Below are 21,791 nucleotides of genomic sequence, written 5' to 3'. Positions count from 1 at the left end.
AACAAGTCATACTGGCTGCTCAAATGATTTAATAGCTTTGTGTCACAGGATTTTGTCATTTGACCTCGGTCTAAAACCTGTCTAACTCCCTTCCCTAGCCACTTTTACATAATGGAAAAACCTTTTGACTGTTCTAAATGAGAAAAATTAAAGTGAAGTCTACTTCTTTCTCCCTCATCACGCCCAACTGGCATCTCCAAATAGAAGCCTCTGTTCAGAGTACATGCTCACGTCTGCCACCCTAGGGCCATGTCAACACCACGGAGTAGGACACATCAACAGGTTAAGGAGGTGTGTCCTCCACATCGATCAGAGCCGAGTCGAACACAAGACAGGGAGGGAGGGAGCTGCAGACAGACATGCCAGCTACCCTCCTCTTTTTGTGTTGCCGTCGGCTACTCATGTAGAAAATGGCTGCTGCAGTTACAGCAGAAAGATCCCATTACTAATCTCTACCTGTAAAACAAGGGTCTTTCTTTCAGATGATCTGCTCTACCACATAGACAAAATCAGACTTTTAAGATGCATACATTAAGGTAAAGAGCTCCAGGCCAAATACGTTTTGCACCTACACTATGTATACAAAAGTATGTGGACACTCCTTCAAATGAGTGGATTTGGCTATTTCAGCCACACCCATTGCTGACAGGTATATAAAATCGAGCACAACGCCATGCAATCTCCATAGACAAACATTGGCTGTATTTGCACTCACTGTATATAGACTTTTTGTTTTCTTTTGTTCTACTGTATTATTGACTGTATGTTTTGTTTATTCCATGTGTAACTCTGTGTTGTTGTATGTGTCGAATTGCTACTCTTTATCTTGGCCAGGTCGCAGTTGCAAATGAGAACTTGTTCTCAACTAGCCTACCTGGTTAAATAAAGGTGAAAAAAATTTAAATGGCCCATACCGAAAAGCTCAGTGACTGTCAACAGGGCACTGTCATTGGATGCCACCTTTCCAACAAGTCGTTTCATAACATTTCTGCTCTGCTAGAGCTGCCCCGGTCAACTGTAAGTGCTGTTATTGTGAAGTGGAATTGGTAGGCCTCACAAGCTCACAGAACGGGACCGAGGGCAGCGAGTAGCGAGTTAAAATCGTCTGTCATTGGTTGCAACACACAATACCGAGGTCCAAACTGCCTCTGGAAGCAATTTCAGCACAATAACTGTTAGTCGGGAGCTTCCTGAAATGGGTTTCCATGGCCGAGTAGCCGCACACACGTGCAATGCCAAGCGTTTACGAGCAGGTGTTCACATACTTTTGGTCATGTGGTGTATACAAGATGAACCATAGGATGGCTGGGGCTTTTCTGTCCTCAGGCAGTTGGTTCTAAGCACGGCTGTATGTTAAACAGTTCTAGCGTACACGGTGCAAGAGCTTTCCCGTTGGTTCTAAGCATAGCTTTATGTTAAAGTAAGTGCTGCAGTGTTAGCCTATATGGTTTTCATACTATATTCCCCTGTATTGTGCCTCTCCTCCTCTAACCGCTTGTCATCAGCCACAGACAGACCCGCTGACTGGCATTCAGCACTGAAGGATGTGTGCAGTCTGTCCAAAGTCAACCGTCGTGTCCACATACGGCCACTGTACGCCATTGAACATCCACTATACAAAGCTAGCTAGCGAGCCGCTACAAAGACTACAATTGGTAGCTCCGGACACGTTGCGTGTATTTGCACTTGTATTTTTTTTTTGCGTGTGACTGAGTAAACTATGCAAACTATGCATTTTCCATCTTCAGTGTTTATTTCTGTGTGAAAAGATCCACTGAAGGAGAGATTTGGGTTATCTGGACTAGTCAGCAGCTTTCTGTCCCCCTCCTCCTCTGTTATTCCTGCTGCGTGTGATAAGATGATGTGGACCTGTGAGGAAAACAACAGACGGTAGGCAGACAGCTCCAGCAGTACAGTGCTTTGGACCGGCCCACGGATAACCTAGAAATAAGGAAACAGGACCCAGGAAACATAGTCATCCTCCAATCTTACTTTCTTCCTCTCTTGCTGTGTGCAGCTGGCTGTCACACTGGACCATGCACTGGTTGAAGCGGAATGACAGGTAGTCATGGTTTTACACCGGGTCCTTCATTATAACAGACCTGTCAGAGAACTGCACACAAGCCTGGTTGTAACTCCAGGCTGGGGGCTCTATCAATTTCAAGAGTTATTAGTATAAAGAGGTCTCTAAAAAAATAAATCATTCGTTATAATACACACTGATGCAAGAAGACACACACACACACACACACACACACACACACACACACACACACACACACACACACACACACACACACACACACACACACACACACACACACACACACACACACACACACACACACACACACACACACACACACACACACACTTGTGCAATACACTGTAATTAAATAAGGCAGGGTAATTATTGTTTTAGCAGGGTTTGTTTTTATGTATTCAGTCGAGTATTCCGCCCTACATGATGGGTTGATAGTGCTATAATAAAACACAGCCTCTTCCTACCGTAATAAACAGGTGCTGATACCTGCCCGTGGGTCTTTTTGTTCTCCTATATTTCTGTGTTGGTTTCTCCTCTGGTTTAGAATAGGGATGGGGGGAATCGATACAGTAGAGCAGTTTTTCCACTGGAAATTGTGTTAGCTGTGGGGGGCAGTTAGTGGTAGTGGGAGGGGGTTTAAGGGAGGGTGTCCCCCTTTTTGGGGGGGGGGGTTCCGGGGCCCCCCCCCAAACAAAATATGTATAAGTACTGAAAAGCTTGGTTCTGGTGACTTTTTAAAATGAAAAAATAAAACCATCAAATAAACCATCTAAAATATAATTTCCATCCCCAGAAATGAGCTCAATAACGTATCAGTATACAGTCTGCAATTTAAGGTTGAGTGTTGCAGCTATCTAAAGAAACACAACAGAGACCTTTCTGAAATAAAAAAGTTTATCTTGACAAAATGACCAGAGGAGCATTTGACTGAACATGAATTAGAGCCCACTAATTCATGTTCATTAGAAAAGGAGAGCGTTAGAAATGTCTTTTCAGGTTCCGACAAAAACCTAGTTCTGACAGCCTTTGTCAGAGCACTTTATTCTTCTGGGCATTTGGAAAAATATTTCCAACGCCCTCCTGTAATTGAGCTCCTTGTTGGCGGGGGGGGGCGTTGATGGAGAGCCGGCTGGATGCTCTCCCTGCAGTCTGTTCCTCAAGTCTGTTTTGATCTGCAATAACAGAATGAAAAATAAGAGAAGGGGGAGGGACAAAGAGAGTCGATCTACTTTCACATTTAAATGTTCTTACTCGTTTCATTGCAGAGGAGTCCGTCGCACAATTAACAGAATACACTGGTATAGTCAGGAGTAGTCTGTCCCCACTCATCAAACTGCGAGGCCAGCTTTAACATTGCCGTCAGCTGGTCCAACCCCTAAAATACAGGTGTTTCAACCCCTGAACTACAGGTGTTTATCCTCTCACTAGAGAACGCAGCCTGAGGTCCCAACACACCCCAGAATCTCCAGGGGTTGGAACCTCCGGTCTAGGCTGTCCTGGAGCCCAACAAGATGACCTCATTAGTTAATCCAACACACATGAATTAACATCGGTTTCATCACAGCATTTGAAAACACACCTCCTCTCTGAACCAAGCCCAGAACTGCTCCCTGGTCTTGGTCGTCTCCACCTGGCCTCTCTCTCCTCCGCCTCCTTGATGTTGAATGCTCCCAGACCCATTGGGTCGAGGTCCTGGTGGAGTTGGCTCAAAAATAAACACATGATCCTCTAGACTAGTACAGACTAAATATGCACCATTTTTTTGGTTGCCCTTTGCCCATAGCTAGCTAATGTTAGTCAAACAAACAAGCTAACGTACCTTTCTTGCAATTTCTCATGCAGGAGCACTCTGAGGTGATTCAAGTGAATTGTGTTTTCGCGCCGCAGAGCGTCTGTGACGAGCACTGGTCACAGGAAAACTGTGTTTCTTGGGTTGCAGGCTGCCTGCAACAGCTCACACAGCTAAATTACCTTCAGAACTGTTGAACCCAGAATGGATGATCTATTTACTAAGAAAAGAGTGTGCATTACAGAACTTTATTGAAACTATGTTTGGTAGAAATATATTATGTTACTTTTGGTGTAGCAGGAATGATTCTGCCGTGGCGCAGCGCCACACTTCAATGAACGCAGAGGAAACACTGCAGTTGAGTATCGCAATATAATCTTTGCCGATTGCATTTGTGAAATGCAAAAAATAAAACCCATACTTTTTTTAGTGCTAGTCGGTTATAACGATAGGTTATCCTCCGTCTTCTTTTGAAATGTTTTAAAGAGTGTGCCAACATGTTTTGAGCACTTTCATCCCCGACACTGATTTCCTCACGTTCTCTCGTGTCTTTCTGCCGCAGACATATACAGAACAATATGTCTGGAACCTCGAATCACAATCAAATCGCAGTACTGAATTGCAATACATATACAGTATAATCGCAATACATTTCGTATCAGCACCTATGTATTGTGATAATATCGTATCATGAGGTCCCTGGCATTTCCCAGCCCTAGTTTAGAGAGTAGGTCATTTCCTTTGCCATTCTGCTGCAAGCTCGAAAGATGTAAACTGAGTTAAACCAATCCAAGTATGTGGCTCAAATGTACAGTATGACTGTATTTCCATCCGTCTTTTTCCAGGGTGAGTGTCTTCTGACGGTGCAGCTTGGTGATGAAGATCATTTGGAGGATGAGGAGGATGTAGAGTTCTACCTGCTGTTTGCTGGCACCAACCAGAGGCACCTGACCAGCACCTTGAGGATCAGCCATGTCACCCTGCAGGCCGTGTGCCCAGGTAAGTCCCACAATGCACCGCAGGGCGTAAAGGTCCCAAACATTCCATTGAACAGGCCAATGGAAAGTACAGGAGTCCTGCCACACTGCAGGCCGTCTGTCTCCACAACACTTCGAGTCGTATTGTATCCGTTGCCACACTGTACACCACACATGGCTACTCAAGCTCACGCAATCCAACACACCCGCAGCCCAATGACTTACCATACCACCGGGAGTCCTGGGAATACGGCCGGCGTTTCTCAAAGTGTTCCAGATTGAAACTAGACTAATAATTCACTCTGAGACAGTCAAACATACACTGCACTTATGGCTAGAGACCTCTAATTGCTGTTGATGTTCGGAGACATTCCATCTTAATGTAACGGATGTCGGAAGTGGAGGAAAACCTGACAAGGCTTTAGAGAAGTAAACACCAATATATTCAGCTCCTGAAAGCCTTGCCCCGAGCGTGTGTGCATATTGACCCTAGGTACCTGTATAAGGACATGTGTTTCCACTCCTTTCCCTTAGTATTAAACAGAATGGAATAACTCAATCCTTATCTCTAAAATCCCTTTTCCCAAAGTAGTAAACACACCATAGCCTAATAAATACCTCCACAACCCTTGCTGTCATCAGTCAGCCTTACAGTGTGTCCGCGTGCCAATCCAGTAAACCATTTCACCCCCAATGTCGGGATGCCTTATCTAGCCTATCTACAATACGCTTCATCCCTGCTGTCGCAGCACTAAATTAGGTAGAACTGGATGTGCTGCAGACTGTTTAAAGTATTCCCTCTGTGTGGTTTAGTGGCTACGATGTCATCTACATAATATAAAATGACCTCACAGCGTAGCTACGGTACATTTCTTCGTCCTGTGGAAAGAGCCACAGCAACAGCAACAGCAACCGTGTCGTTGGCCTGTTGATATACACAAAACTCCACAGCTCAGTGCGGTGCCAGACAATCAGGGAAGACACGGCGTGAAAGTGAAATAAACGTCTGTGTGCCCTGACAGTTGGGCGGCTAGTTGACGGAGAGAGTCCTAGTGAGGCCGGAGGAGGGGAGAACAGAGCGGGGTGGAAGATTCCAGTGGAATGGCTCCCTTTGCGCCCCAAATGGCACCCTATTCTCTATTTACAGTTGTGCACTACTTTTTACCACGGCCCACAGTGTAGGCAGTACGGTGCTGTTTGGGACAATCTGACTGTAACACATGCCACTGTGCAGCAGCAGCTCCTTGGCACGGCCTGTGTAATCAATCCAGTGTAAGAACACTTAAAGGATTTTGGCCAGTGCATCAAGACCTTCAAATCAAGAAGAGCTTCAGAAAGCTCTGTCATCCTCCTCAGGTGCACTTCTGTCTCCCTCACAGAGCTCTGTCATCCTCCTCAGGTGCAACTCTGTCACCCTCACAGAGCTCTGTCATCCTCCTCAAGTGCACTTCTGTCTCCCTCACAGAGCTCTGTCATCCTCCTCAGGTGCACTTCTGTCTCCCTCACAGAGCTCTGTCATCCTCCTCAGGTGCACTTCTGTCTCCCTCACAGAGCTCTGTCATCCTCCTCAGGTGCACTTCTGTCTCCCTCACAGAGCTCTGTCATCCTCCTCAGGTGCACTTCTGTCTCCCTCACAGAGCTCTGTCATCCTCCTCAGGTGCACTTCTGTCTCCCTCACAGAGCTCTGTCATCCTCCTCAGGTGCACTTCTGTCACCCTCACAGAGCTCTGTCATCCTCCTCAAGTGCACTTCTGTCTCCCTCACAGAGCTCTGTCATCCTCCTCAGGTGCACTTCTGTCTCCCTCACAGAGCTCTGTCATCCTCCTCAGGTGCACTTCTGTCTCCCTCACAGAGCTCTGTCATGTAGCTCAGTTGGTAGAGCATGGCGCTTGTAACGCCAGGGAAGTGGGTTCAATCCCCGGGACCACCCATACGTAGAATGTATGCACACATGACTGTAAGTTGCTTTGGATAAAAGCGTCTGCTAAATGGCATATATTATTATATTATTATCCTCCTCAGGTGCACTTCTGTCTCCCTCACAGAGCTCTGTCATCCTCCTCAGGTGCACTTCTGTCTCCCTCACAGAGCTCTGTCATCCTCCTCAGGTGCACTTCTGTCTCCCTCACAGAGCTCTGTCATCCTCCTCAGGTGCACTTCTGTCTCCCTCACAGAGCTCTGTCATCCTCCTCAGGTGCACTTCTGTCTCCCTCACAGAGCTCTGTCATCCTCCTCAGGTGCACTTCTGTCTCCCTCACAGAGCTCTGTCATCCTCCCCAGGTGCACTTCTGTCTCCCTCACAGAGCTCTGTCATCCTCCTCAGGTGCACTTCTGTCTCCCTCACAGAGCTCTGTCATCCTCCTCAGGTGCACTTCTGTCTCCCTCGCAGAGCTCTGTCATCCTCCTCAGGTGCACTTCTGTCTCCCTCACAGAGCTCTGTCATCCTCCTCAGGTGCACTTCTGTCTCCCTCACAGAGCTCTGTCATCCTCCTCAGGTGCACTTCTGTCTCCCTCACAGAGCTCTGTCATCCTCCTCAGGTGCACTTCTGTCTCCCTCGCAGAGCTCTGTCATCCTCCTCAGGTGCACTTCTGTCTCCCTCACAGAGCTCTGTCATCCTCCTCAGGTGCACTTCTGTCTCCCTCGCAGAGCTCTGTCATCCTCCTCAGGTGCACTTCTGTCTCCCTCACAGAGCTCTGTCATCCTCCTCAGGTGCACTTCTGTCTCCCTCACAGAGCTCTGCCGCCGCCGCTGGTCCCGGAACTGATGGTTGCTAGGACGTTTTTATCAACAGAATTGAAACATTGACATTTTGTTTTTTTTAACCCCACGGGACAGTCAGACGAGAGATGAGGTTTTAAACAGCATTCTGGTGCTGGACGGTGGTACTGGTCGGGTGTTTGTCTGTGTGGCAGAGCCGTTTGGATGAACCAAATCTTTTATAGTTGCACGCACGCTCACGCACACACATACACGCGCCCGCACACACCACTCTTCATGGGCAAATAGAGACATTTTACATGGGTTTTCAGCTAATGATGTGTGCTTTTTGTTTACACTGCGATGGGACGAGCCTCTTGGCAGCTGACACAGGAATGTCGTCTTTGTTTATGACTGCTTCTCTTCTACATGTACACCACTCTCCCAGTCCTTGGAAATACATTGTTCACAATGTGAGAACTTTGCTCCATAATTATATCTGTCTCAGTCCGGTCATTGGTAGTAAACCATGTTTTCATCCACGGGGTGTTTGTCTAGGCAGCCTTAACCAGAAGATGTCCGAGAGATAAATCCCAAATATAATTTTGTTCCGGGCAGAAAAGTAGTTTTTATATTTAACCCCGGCTTCAGTTATCACCGTGTAAAAACATGGCTGACATGTGGCATATTGATGATGTCGTGATGGCTGCCCCAGCTCGGATTTATCTGTGTTTGTGTTGTGTGTATGGACGTCAGCAGAGCCATGAATAGGAGTGGGTGGGCCTCCTGAATGTTTGCGTGCTGTCCCCCCTGTCCTATCAGACCCGTGTCACGACTAATATGAGCTGTCAATAAATATATGGCTCTCACATGGCCTTTTGCTGTGGAGTCCATTCATTTTCAGAACAGGGAGGGACATAGTAAAGGAACAGAACAGTACATCATGTCACTAGGCCATGTCTTAACCCTTTACACTCGTGGGAATTGGCCTATGTGGATAGGGCTCCATGGAAATGTTTCTTACAGAAGAAATATGAAAAGCATAACCATGATAGCAATTGAACATTTTGGGCGAAATGATTAGACCAAAGTTGAGGACACAACAGTTCACCTGACAAGACAATCCAAACATTACACTGTTGATTTGACATTTTCTGTACTTTCTGTGTCGCCACATTCTGAAAATACTCTGGATACATTCAGTACCATGATACGGCTATTCCTGGGAAATGTGGGGTCAGCTAAACATAAGACCAAGAAATGCTAAGGGCTTGAGTGAGAGGACTAACTGGTGTCACCACGTGGCTACACAGGCGCACACCTCTCCAAAGTGTGCACGGTTCCTAAGTCATTTCAATGCACTTTTGTGACTCAAAATAGACAGTATAAGGTGCTACAGTATATACTTCAACTACAGTATATTTTTTAGCTCTCCTAGCTGTGCCGTTGAGGAACTAGAGCAAGCACACTTGCCACTGTTTAGTTTGGAACACAGCCCTGCATCACACAATCACTGTTGTTTACACAATCCCCCAAGAAACGTCCCATTATAAATGTTCTATTGCCAACATGACTAGCTAAGTTCTAAAATACGATATTACAGTGTTAGGCCTTCAGGGCAATTCAGAGAAACAGATCTTAATGTTGGTGCGCATGGAAAGGAGTGGTGTACATTCAGGTGGTTGTTTTCTTCGTAGGAGACAACCATAGGCTCATTCTGTTCAGGACAACCCCGGGTGTGACGCCATGTCATCTTGTAACTGTACATCAAACACTGATCATAAACGTCAACACTGTATATGACATGGCTTTTATGATATGGAAATGTGAAGTGTATGACATCAAAGCGGTATGTATTAGTGCTCTTAATTTACAGCATTTCCCTTCACTCAGACAACAAAACATTTTCAAGCCGTATACGGTTACGAGGGTGAAGGGCTAGACACTTTTCATAGATGCTAACAGGTTTTTGATGGTTATCACCCCTGTTTGCGACACCTGTAGCTATTGGATATTCCTCTGATTGTGAGAATAGCATATTTACCTGTTGGTTCACAGGCTTCTACAATAATACACCTTTAAATATAATTAAAATGGCCTGTTTAAAGGTCCACTGGGAGGGAGGGTAGATTCATGTTTGTCCACTCTGAAACCTGTTGACACCAGCCAAGTTATTTGGGCAAACGAAGGCTCAACTGAGCTGTATAGGCCGATACACGCTCTAAACTCACGCTGTAAACTCACGTTGTAAACTCACGCTGTAAACTCACGTTGTAAACTCACGCTGTAAACTCACGCTGTAAACTCACGCTGTAAACTCACGTTGTAAACTCACGCTGTAAACTCACGCTGTAAACTCACATTGTAAACTCACACTGTAAACTCACGCTGTAAACTCACGCTGTAAACTCACGTTGTAAACTCACGCTGTAAACTCACGCTGTAAACTCACGCTGTAAACTCACATTGTAAACTCACGCTGTAAACTCACGCTGTAAACTCACATTGTAAACTCACACTGTAAACTCACGCTGTAAACTCACGCTGTAAACTCACGTTGTAAACTCACACTGTAAACTCACGCTGTAAACTCACGCTGTAAACTCACATTGTAAACTCACACTGTAAACTCACGCTGTAAACTCACGCTGTAAACTCACGCGGTAAAGTATTTTGGCATGTCTGAAGCATGTGTCTATACAGTAACAGACAGGTCCCATGCCTTTACGTAAGAAGTACACTAACCCCTTCTCTTCCGTCTCTTTCCTAGCCCATGACTGCTCTGAGTCGGTGCAGGTCACGCTGTGCTCGGCGCGGCCCGGAGGCTCCGTGGACCCCGTGGCTGAGGAGCGCTTCCAGTTCGTCCAGGACCTGGCCTTCGACATGGCCCAGTTCCTGGTGAGCGCTGCGGGGCAGGCTGACGGCCTGGAGGGGGCGCTGCTGCTGGACGAGTGCCAGATCCCGCTGCAGGAGTGTGAGCGGCTGGACGACAGCCTCTCCCTGGCCCTTAGACACCTGGCCCTGCCCCAGGGGTGGAGCGTCCTGGGTACACACGTGGGCACACCACCAGGTACCAACCTGGACAACAGCATAGGTGAGTAGGGATATGGTCTGCGCTTTGTGTCTCACCGTGGACCTATTTTTGAGTGCTTCTCACGGTGTGTTCTGCTTTATTCCCTCTTAATGTGCCTGTAGATTTCATACAGTATGTGCTGCCGTGTTCGGTTCACGCCTCAGTGAGGTAATTAAGTAGACTGAGAAACATTTGTTCCCTTCCTCCCGAACTGAGAGATGATTTGGCCGGGTTCCCATTCTACTGAATGAGTAGTGGAACGCGCCCACCGGGTGGTTCACTAACGATACTTCAGCTCCGCCTTCCGGGCATGCATAAAATTTGCTCCAGCCACTCACGGCCTCTGGGGAAAGAGCCGGTTGTGGTAACGACCAATCAGAGCTCACTTTGTTGCCTTGTGTTTTTTTTTGGAAGGGGGGCTCAGACATTTCAATCCCACTGCAGTGATTTTGTTAATTGGCACACAGGAATCCTGACAGTGAGAGGAGTGAGAGTCTGACCAGAGAGGACTGCCCTAGTGAGGAGAGGAAGGGCTCTATCTGAGAGAGGAAGGTTGCCATCATGCCCCAGTGTCCCCTGGGATAGCTCCAGTCCTCCCTCCTGATGTTCTTGGCTGGGCTCTCCGGCTGAGTTTAGATCCACTTTATTTCCTCTTCTGTGTTTCTGTTTTCTGCTCCTATTGGGTCGTCATAAGTCAGGAACGCAATGTTAGATATGCTAAAAACAAACATTCCCACCCAATGAAGAAGTGGGCAGTAACCAACAGTGTTTATTTGGTCTATTAACCAGAGCCTGGGACTTGTTCTGGAGCTCAAAGGGGATTGTTGTGATACATGTCGGGGGCTCTGGTCACAGCTGACTGATGCTTGTTACATTTGGAGCCTGTATGCCTGTTCTTGTCAGTAGAGTGTTAGTGTGCTTTCTCCTCTTTTTCTCTCCCCCCTCTCTCTTTCTACCTCTCTCTCTCTCTCTCTCTCTCTCTCTCTCTCTCTCTCTCTCTCTCTCACTCTCACACTTTCTCTCTCTCTCTACCTCTCTCTCTCACTCACTCTCTCTCACTTTCTCTCTCTCACTCACTCACTCTCTCTCTCTCTCTCTCGTTCTCTCTCTGCACCGGGAATTAAAGACTGTATGAATTAAGTTTCATACAGTCACTTGAAAGATCGGTTGGAATGTATGGCCCTATAGAGCCATTTAATAGTACAGGCCCCAACACGAAACCTATGGGCTCCTGCAGATCATTTGGAACACCAAATTGAGTGTTGTTGAAACATACGGTCTCATTCCAACTCACTGAAATCTAGAGCCCACATGCTTTTTATGCATGTCTGCGTCCAGGCGTCTACTGTCTTTGTATTTTGCCTTGACTGATGACAGATTGTCATACTAACAGAATGTGTTTAATGCTTTAATGTTAGTTCCACATCGTGCATGCTGTCAGAATGTGGAGGATGGAGGCCATGCTGAGCCACTGACGGCTGTTATGGCTAGCAGATGTCCTGTTGTGATGTTACCATGTGCCTCTGTCAGGCATAGATAAGAGGAATACAAAAAATGCTGAGAGCTTAAAGACCGAGAGTGCCCCTCCTCCAGGTTTAAATTGTTTTTATCCCATCAGCGTCTTTAAAGGACTACTTGATCTTGGCCTCTCAGTGAAAAATATATCCTATTAAACCTTTTGGGATCTGTAGTATCTGAATGACGTCTGTCCCTTTTTGCTCAGGGATTGAGCTTGTAAGAGCTCAGTGATTTGGCAGAGATATCTGCCCAGCAACAATGTACAGAACTAGGCAACAATGTATGGCGACCTAGAAACACCTGTCAGATGGTTTATATGTTTCAAGTGGTTCTGGGCCTGACGTGCACTCAGACGAAAGCACTGCAGTCCTTTATGAGGTGGGACATGTGACTCTGCCTATTTCCTCTGTGATTTGCATCTCCTCCGGGTCCACTGTGACCTGAGGCCCCTGATAATATTTGATTCCAAAACTCTCTGATGTTTGAAAAAAGAAAAGGGGGGGGGGGTCTGTTAGAATAGATGATCCTGCAGCCAGGTTAAATTCCTCTCCCCAACGGTTGAGTGGGCCAGCCCTGGCATTTCCTGAAGCTGGTCCCGGGTACCTGGACGACAGGCGGTGAGCCCTGGAACTAGCGGGCCTTACGTCCAGAGGCTCTCTCTCTCTACTGGCTCTGCTGGCACTGCCCGGCCCCAGTGCCCAACCCCAGTGCCCAGCCAACAACTCATTCTGGTTGAAATAAAGCACAGAGGGCCATTATTATCATGAAAAAATGCAGTAAAACTCCTAAAGGCATATTTTATCCCTTGTCACATTGACTGCCAACACTCTAAATGCCAACAGATGATCTGCTAGCATTCCAGAGCTTCGCGTAGCAGTTATACTGAGGGTTTGTGGGAGAGAAGCAGCCATGAGAATCTAGCGCTGGTGGAAAATCTGATTTGTTAGGGTCTCTCCCTCCTCCTGTAAGTGGCTGGAGTGAATACGCTGAGTCCTACCATAGAATGTGGCTGACGGAGAGGAAATGAAGGCCCATGCTCATATTGTCTCCGTGTTTCTGCAAATCAGATGCACTGAACTGAGTCTAATAGAGGTCAGGACAAGGGTTGATTTTCCTTTTCACATTGGATAGTTTCCCATCAATGTATTGTATTGAGTATGTCTGTCCGTGGGATGCAATAGAGTACGTGTTTCTTCTTTTACTTGCCTTTTCTCTGACAGCATTTCACTACTCTGGTCTGCTCTGATGTGCAGCAGTCATTTAAATGATCTGCTTCAAACGTAGACTCCTGGTGTCAGACCTGGTGCAAACGGTGTTAAATTAGTACCCTCAGCTCCGCTACGACCTAATCCCCAACTCCTCAGCACCGGATTACGTTTCTAGTAGGACTCCTTTTTGTGCAACACCTCTTTTTATGGGGGCTCCAAATTGGTTTGTTGAATTCCCAGTGGGCCGTTGAAACCAGGGCAGTCTCTTTCCCAGACTCTCATTAACCAAAGTAGAACAATCCTCCCACTGTGTGTCCTCGTACTGCTGGGATAGTAATGGCGACCGCCCGGTCGACGAGGCTCTCTGCTCTCAGAATAGAGCCACCTGTAACATTGCAGATCATCTCCTAATACACCATTGTGAGTAGTCTTGCGTTAATACCACTTAATTACCCACACTGAAATGGGACTGTAGCTGTATGGTTGTGTCAGGCCATCCAGCTGGTTCAGTGTGTATTGAAGCAGAGGCTCAGCAGTCTGACCAGTGGGAGGGGTGAGAGGGGAAAAGGGGTGGGGTTATTAGACACATGACTCAGACAGGACAGTGGGTCACACAGGTTAGGAGGGCGGGACTCTGACAGGGCTATCACTTCAGGCTTATAGCAAAGGTGGGAGGAGTTAGGGAGAGGGGAGAGAGGGAGGCGCTCGGCCCGTGCATGCCTGAAAATGCACATAGGGATTTACACGTGAACATACTGCACTGCCAAACAGGTTACTGATCACACAGTGGCAGAGTAAACACGTCGGCTATTAAGCAGAAGCTGGAGTGTTGTTGGATGCCTGCTGGCAGCACATCGTTGCATGTGTGTCGTGTTCTAGTGAGAGGACTGGAACTGTTGACCGTCGCTGAGCCCAGTGTAACTCTCCCTCCCTGTGTGTCCCGTTCAGCTGAGCCCGGGCCACACGAGACCCTCCTGCACTTTGCGGCTCGGCGCGGTCTGCGGAAGGTGGCCTTGTTTCTGCTCCAGCAGCCAGGAGGCAGAGAGGCTCTCAGACTGCCCAACAAGCAGGGCTCCACACCAGTCAGCGTGGCAGAGAAGAGGGGCCACGGCCAGCTACAGCAGCTCTTCACTGGGTAAGTACTCACCTGTGTCCCATCCTATATACTTCACACAGGGCCTAAATATGAACAACCTTTACTACAGTAGTGATAACCTTCAGATACACAATTGCTATGCTTCTATAGGAGTAAGCTAGCCAGCCAGTCATTTCTACTACCTCAGGTACGTGTGAAAGAAAAGCAGAACCTGTTAAAGAAACCGTGTCTTCATAATATATTCTGCTGTTTTCAGAATGTTGTCTGTGAATGAAATGCACAACCCTCTCCACAGCATTTAGTTGATCTCAAGTCGTTAGGTAGCTCTTCGTCGCCCTTTTCGTTAACACATAGTTTTGCATTCCTACAGATGAATAGGCAAGAATTTCAAGCGAGCTCATTAGGATTTGGGATCCAAACCAGCGAGAGGTGTCTTTTATGTAACCGTGGGAATGGGAACAGCTCTGGTTAGTTAGGAGCTGGGGATGTTGAAATGTGTTTGGAGTGTTTGGGGAACACAGAGACAAGCAGACAGACCAAGGATGAACTCTGCAGCTTCGCTCCGAACTGCTGCTGTCAGCACAGAGTCCAACGCTATATGCACTTTAAGTACGTCAAGCCAGACCAGTATTTGGTCGTCTTTGTGGGACAAAAATCACAAAATGTACCTAGCTGGCGCCTCATGATGGCATACATTTCAGGTCCGTCTTTTTAATTTGTACTGTTTTAGAATCAGGAGGGGATGTTAACGTGTTGGACGACAGCTCGTACGCTACTCTGCGGTCTCACAGGCTGTACCAGCTGTATGGGATTGGTTACATGTGCTCACACATCTGAGCTATAAAATAACACAAGAAAACAGCGAACATTTTGGTTTCAAAACTAGACCAATGTTAACTCGGCAGCCCCAGTAGGTTACATCCCCCAAACACAGATGACAGATTTACCACTGAAAAAAATTGTAGTGAAGATGGTGGGAAACAGTGGTTTCATGGAACTACTATAGAAACTGCATTTCCAGTTTATCTAATAGATATAATTTGCTCCCAGCCACAGCCTCAACTAGCACCTCACCAAACCAGTTTGATTACCTGCTTTTACCATCAGTGCCGTCCGTGACACAGTGCTGATCTGTTCTCCAGCTGAGCACATACGCTTGACCTCATTACAGAGTTCACCAGCGGTCACTTATCCCTCTCTATGACATTGAGGTTCAGATGTCACCTAAGTCCCAGACAGGGACGTGCTGGACCTGCGTGGACCAGTAGAGACCGGGTCATAGGGACACTCTCAGGGCCCAACACCGCATGGTGTCTCTCTATCTGCGGCACACAGACTGCTTTGCTGTCCCCTGGGTCAACGGTCTCTGTCGGGTCTCTTTCGACCTGGGTTGGTGGAGGCTGTGAAACCCGATCACCGTAGGAGAGCGAGAGAGAGCAGCACTAGCGGGAGCTCCTCAGAGGCACTGTGTGTGTTACAGAAGAGAACAAAGCAACTGTTTTCACTAGACTAGACCAGGGATTTCTCCGTATCCACTCTTCCTGCGCTTCCTCGTCTGCATGTAACAGTTACACCAGTCACATAGACACCAACCCATGTTCATCTCTCTGATGTTGCTTGGTGTCGTTGGGGAGGCTGTTGTTCGGTGTTGTTTTCGGGAGAGTTGTGGAAAGGTTCCTGAAATGAGTTAAGCTGGGAGTGGAGAGATTGAGTCACCTGGCTTCTGACGTTAAATGCTCTGAGACAGGATTAGTTCAGGTCAGGGACAGCCGGCTGTTTATTTGGCACAGGAGAACAATTAGGTGTCATGGCTGAATCCCAACAGCATAGTTGTGAACATTCCACCCGCTGGCTGTAGGAATAAGCTGGTTAGGTCATATACCATTAACAAAGGAATAAGAAACCCAACGTTTATAGTACAGTTGTCTTCATGACAACTGTGTGTTGTTAAAAGCTCTCTCCCCTGGCTCCCGAGATTGAGGCTGGGTCCTGGCTGCATTCAGGTTCCCTACTCAGGTCCCACAACGTGGCTCTGTTGTGTTCTTCTCCCGTGCCGTGTCCTGCCTTTCATTCCCCAGTGAATGATGTTAGGGGGTTGCCATGGAGACCCATTCAGCCCTGTGCTGGCACCGAGCACCAAGAGGCAGGTGAGAGCAGCCTCTGATCTCATCGCTCCTGCAGTCCAAGGCTCAAATACTATTTCCAACCATTGAGTTTTTGCTGTAGCCTGCTTGGAGTGGGATATGGAGCAGAACTATTCTATTGGTCCGTTAAGCCGGGCAAGCTCAATCAAGCATGGAATAAAGTATTGGAAATGATTTCAAATAGTATTTGAACCCAGGTCTGCACTCCTGTCACCAGGGGCTGGAATCTTACTAATCCAATCCATTTACTGAATGACTCCCTCATGCCCTTTGCTTCCATCAGATTGTTTTGGTTTTGTGTCCTTCTCACCGGAGTTTACCATGGTGACATCATCACCCCTGAGTCGATTAGAGTCAGTTCCACTCATTGTGAGAGAGCAGAACAGATGACTCAACCCAGGCAGAGAGAGATTCACACCCAGGACCGCAGGACAATACACTACTAAAGTCCCTCCCAGGATTTAGCCATTACAAGAGGCGTTTAGAATAGGTCCATGCCGAAAACGTCATTTTAGCACGGCTATGTTTGATCTCTTTGTTTTTTGTTCCTCTTTGTAACTGAGTAGAACTGGTTTCACTGGTGGAGGAGATTAGAAAGGGAGAAGTGGCGTTTACTTTTTCAATTCCACCGATATCATAGAACAATGAATTAAATACCAGTTCTGTGATTGAGATAGAAGTAGCAATGAAGCTGACCAGTTTTGGTGGTGAGGTCGGCGGTGGAATGGTGAACGGTTGGTCTCCCTGGGAATGAACCTGTGGATCACAATAGCTGTTATAATATGGGCGTAGGTAGTGCTGCTGAATTCTGAGTCAGTGCTGAGTGCTTTGGCTACCTCCTCTCTGACCAGGTGTGTTCTGTTTGTGTTGAGCAGGGTTGAGACCTCGCCGGACACCCGGATAAAGACAGAGGAGAGGCAGTGTTACCCAGGAGGCCGAGCGCTGCAGCACCACCCTAGACTGAACACCTACACCCTGACGGTGGACACGGTGCCAGGGAAAACTCCGCCCAGCCTGCAGGGAGAGGTGGAGGAGCTACAGAAACTCATCCGCTCACACAGAGACAACAAGGTGAGCTATAGAACTCTGCATTTAACTCCGTCTGCGTTCAACTCTGTCTGCTGTCTCGTTTTGTTGCTTTGAACTATGACTTACTTGCCGTATTCTCATACACTAAGTCATCTCAGAACCCAGTATCATATCTTCTGGCTAGCTAGCCAGCCTATTGTACGTTACCTGTGGGTTTTTGTTTGCTCTGAACATTTTGTGCATGTCTTCTCTTGACTCGAAGTGAAGATCCCTGTGTGTAATGTGTGATGTATAATGTGTGTAAATGACGTTTAATTAATGGGACAATTATTCACCCTGCATTTCTGCTTGTACTGTAGGGAGATCATGTGTTCCAGCAGCAGTCACCAGACGAGCTAAACAGTACAGCAGGATCCGGCGGCATCAGCAACACGTCAGCGCACACAGCTTTACACCCCCAACACAGCCATGCCCACATCGCGGGAGGGGCGCGGCCTTGTCCGAACGGCCAGCCAGAGGAAGGGGAGGCGGGCCCCGCTCAGGCAGCAGTAAAGGACTCTGCGAAGGCGTTAGATAAAAGAAGTGAAGCTGCAGCACAGCGGCGGAAGAGGGAGGGTGAGACTCCAGCTGTCAGCACACCGTCCTGTGGAAACCAGCAGGAGGAAGCTGATAGGGAGAGGACAGGCGTAATCACTGCCAGGCAGAGCAGCAAGGCAGGGCGCCGTAAAAGGAACAAGGAAGAGCGAGAGAAGAGGCGAGCAGAGACTGAGACGGGCGATAAGGCTGCTGCTTTTCCGACGACGGTTACGCCAGCCATGGGCCACGCACAGTCCCAGGAACACCCGGAACAACCGGAAGACAAGCATTGGCCCCTGGAGACTGGGCAGAGGAGTACAGTCAACAGCAGTAGCAGCTGTGGGGACACGAGGGCTCAAAAGACTATGGAAATGCAGGGGGAGCCTGACAACATCGAGGAGATGGATTGTAGAGCACCCTGGGCTCAGATAGAGGCTGGGGTTCCTGTGGAGAACGGGCAGCACGGTGAACATGGCGGCGAGGTGGAGGTGGAGTACGCGGAAGCCGCCTCTGAATGTACTCTGCAGACAATGACAGGAGCTGTGAGCCGCCATCAGGCACAGGCTGCACAGTCACAAGACCCCGAACAAAGACAGGAAATCACCACAGCGCTGACGAGTTATTCTGAGGAGCAGGATTTGGCCAATAACAGCAGCCAGACCCGGGGGTCTGAGACTGAAAGAGTTGGTGATATTGGCGGTACACACGAGAGAAAGAGAGAGGCAGGAAACCCCGACCAACAGACTAACGGTAGCACTGAGTCAGCCAGCAGCCGAAGTGGAGAGACTGACACAAACAGCATGAAGCAGAGCCCCAGTATGACAGAGGGAGAAAGCGAGAGCAGCCGTTCACAAGGACCCAGTAGCGTTACAGCACCAGAGCCCAGTGAGCAGGTCCTGGATCAGACGGCGGAGGGCACAGTGGAGGTAGTGGTACCACCACCACAGCATAACCAGGACGGTGCCCACAGCCAGGGCCACAAGGCTGGGCAGGAATGGGAGGAACAGGCGTCCACCGACTCAGCCAGAAGGACAACTGAGGATGGAGAGAGACCGAGCGTAGAGAAGTGGACCATGGGGCCACAGCACTCTGATGATGTCACAGACCTCAAACCCTCTCATGAGGAGGAGGAACTCGTCCAGTCGGATAGTTGCTCCGCGGACAAACTGTCTGAAGAGGGGACAGTCACAGGAGAGGAGACCCCTGCAAAGAAGAAGGTGTCTATACAGTGGGCATCGTTAGAAGAGGCAGACTCTCTGTCATGTAGGGAGGAGATAGCAGCCACAGCTGTAGCAGTGGTGGCCATAGCAGTAGCAGCTGCTGTAGCAAACATAGAACAATGCCACTCCAATTCAATGCTGGAGGCAAGCCGTGTACCGGAGGCTGTTGACAACCAGCGTGAGCATCAGACTGGACCCAAAGACACTGCACCAAGGTCAGGGGTCACGGTTTCTGAGGCCACTGAGACCCTTACCTTGGATGGGGGTCCTATTGTCTCACCTGGGGAGTTACTGGGGGATGTGATGGACAAGAACCCCTCAAAGGGAGAGGATGTGCCTCGTCTTCTACAAGGGGAGGAGAGCAGTGACCTATCCGAAGCCAGACCTGGGAATGAGAATGAAGTGGAGGCCAGACTAGCAGGCCTGAGTCTGACCCAGGGAGAGAGTGTAGAAGCCAGCAGAGAGTGTGGAGACTCCCACCCTCAGACAGACATGTTGTTACATGATGAAAGGGCTGTGGACAGACAGAGCGATGAGGTCATCACATCCTCCTCCACTATCTCCCCAGAGAGATCCTCAGAGCTGACACATCAGGAGGCTATTCCAGAGAGACCGGCCACACCTGCAGATTTACATACAGCCAGTGACTCTGACAGTGGTACGGCCCAGAGTCCAGAGCTGACTTCCCTCTCGGAGCTAGACAGTGAAACAGGCCCGGGTGAGGAGAAGCACAGCTTCTCAGTGGAAGTAGACGGTGGATTGTCCTTGGGCCTGCAGTCCCCAGACACACTGGCCAGCCTGGATGGAGTGAGTGAGAGAATGTTGGATACTAAAGTGGAGTGTTCTGAAGCTTTGAGACCCCTTGACAAGTCTGTGAAAGGTAAGGCCACACCATGACAAAACAATGATAACTGCTTTTGCTTTGCTCACCTATAGATTCATTAATGCAGATGAATAAGAAGAAACCATTTATTTGAAACATTTCATTCAAGGATTCATAAGTAAGCATTTCACAGTAAGGTCTATAGACCTGTTGTATTTGGCATATGTGAGAAATACAACAGGATTTCGCTACGCAGGGCTTCTGTGGATTGTTCTACAACCATTATTTGGTCAGCGGTAATAGCCTATGCATTATGTTGACTCATTCTCTGGAAGTATCTGTCCCAGTTCAGATGCCGGCTGCTGTGTGAGTGAGCCTCCCTCAGCGCTCAGAGGAGGGGAGAAGCTCAAGCATATGACCGTTACTTAAAATGCAGTTGCAGGAAAAATACTGTTTTCAAAAGCAGCTACTGTTGTTCTAGTTTTCCCCCCCCCACAAGGAAATTGGTCAGGGGATTGTGGATCTGTCTCCGTTAGTACTTTAGCATGTTTGTACGTTAGCCACAGACAACATTTCAGACAACTCAGGGCCGATTTTTGTTCAAATTTAGGTGAATGACGCGTCGTGCCATAGAGAGCCGGCATTTACAAAACGATACTGCTTGGCCCAAGGGGGGCACTGCATCATTCGTGGGGGATGTCTAGCTGTTGTTGATTTATCATTGTCGCCAAAGAATTGTCAATTTATCATTTTTTTTGTTCATATCGTCCAGCTGCAGTAGTTAGTACAAGCTCAAATTCAAGTAGATTTGGGTCATGAGGAAAATCTGAAGCTCACTTTTCATGTACATGAACCCTTTACTACATATCCCCTACTTTATATCCCAGCTGCTAAATTCATTCCTGGTGTGCATTTTTGTCGTGTTTCATAACTGCACCGTCCTTTCTGTGTGAGCACACTGTCGTACGACTCTGAGCATGTGACCATTTAGTTCAGCTATGCCTGAGCTTTTACCGTTGCTAAAAGGGGATATGCTGTCATTTGTCATGGCATTCTGTGGAGGTTGAACCACAGAATATTTACCTCAAAACAGGAAGTAGAATATATTAAAATGTTACTTTTAACACATTTTGTCAGCTATACCATGTAAATTGTAGAATGCTTGATTTTCAGGAGAAACATTATATGAGACTCTCTGGCTAGGCTTGGGCAGTATCCAGATTGTCATACCTTCATACAGACCTTGTGCCATACCGGGATATCCTGTAATACCAGCACTGAACACAAACAACACTTAGCATCTGTAATCCGAAGGTTAGCAATGCTAATAAGTACATGTAAAATTACATAGAGGATGCTAACTAAATGCTAACGAGCGCAACGTGAACATTTTATACAGTCTCTGACCTAAACTATTTGCAGGACAGACTTCCCAACTCATCAAGTTTTACAATGAGCACAGAAATGCTACTCGCAGTTTACTCCAAGCACAAGACACATATTAGACATCAAGGCTCTTGATCCAGGAGGGGATTTTCTGCTGTTAGGATTTTGGAAGAAGCTAACCAACCACTTAGCTAGATAGCTAACTAGATA

General features: G+C 47.8%; 1 protein-coding gene across 8 annotated transcripts in view; it reads left to right on the top strand.

Annotated features, from left to right (window-relative positions):
- Positions 1-21,791, top strand: part of LOC124038181 (A-kinase anchor protein 13-like) — a 99,320-nt gene that overhangs the window by 28,414 nt on the left and 49,115 nt on the right. For all 8 annotated transcript variants that reach the window (XM_046353781.1, XM_046353764.1, XM_046353754.1 and 5 more), the window contains exons 3-7: positions 4,679-4,832; positions 10,279-10,602; positions 14,256-14,442; positions 17,423-17,618; positions 17,936-20,252. In XM_046353781.1, coding sequence (XP_046209737.1) covers positions 4,679-4,832; positions 10,279-10,602; positions 14,256-14,442; positions 17,423-17,618; positions 17,936-20,252 — 3,178 coding nt within the window. The remainder of the gene's footprint in view (positions 1-4,678; positions 4,833-10,278; positions 10,603-14,255; positions 14,443-17,422; positions 17,619-17,935; positions 20,253-21,791) is intronic.

This window comes from Oncorhynchus gorbuscha, linkage group LG01 (assembly GCF_021184085.1).
Source record: "Oncorhynchus gorbuscha isolate QuinsamMale2020 ecotype Even-year linkage group LG01, OgorEven_v1.0, whole genome shotgun sequence".
Taxonomy (NCBI): domain Eukaryota; kingdom Metazoa; phylum Chordata; class Actinopteri; order Salmoniformes; family Salmonidae; genus Oncorhynchus; species Oncorhynchus gorbuscha.
This window is presented reverse-complemented; position numbering and strand designations above follow the sequence as displayed.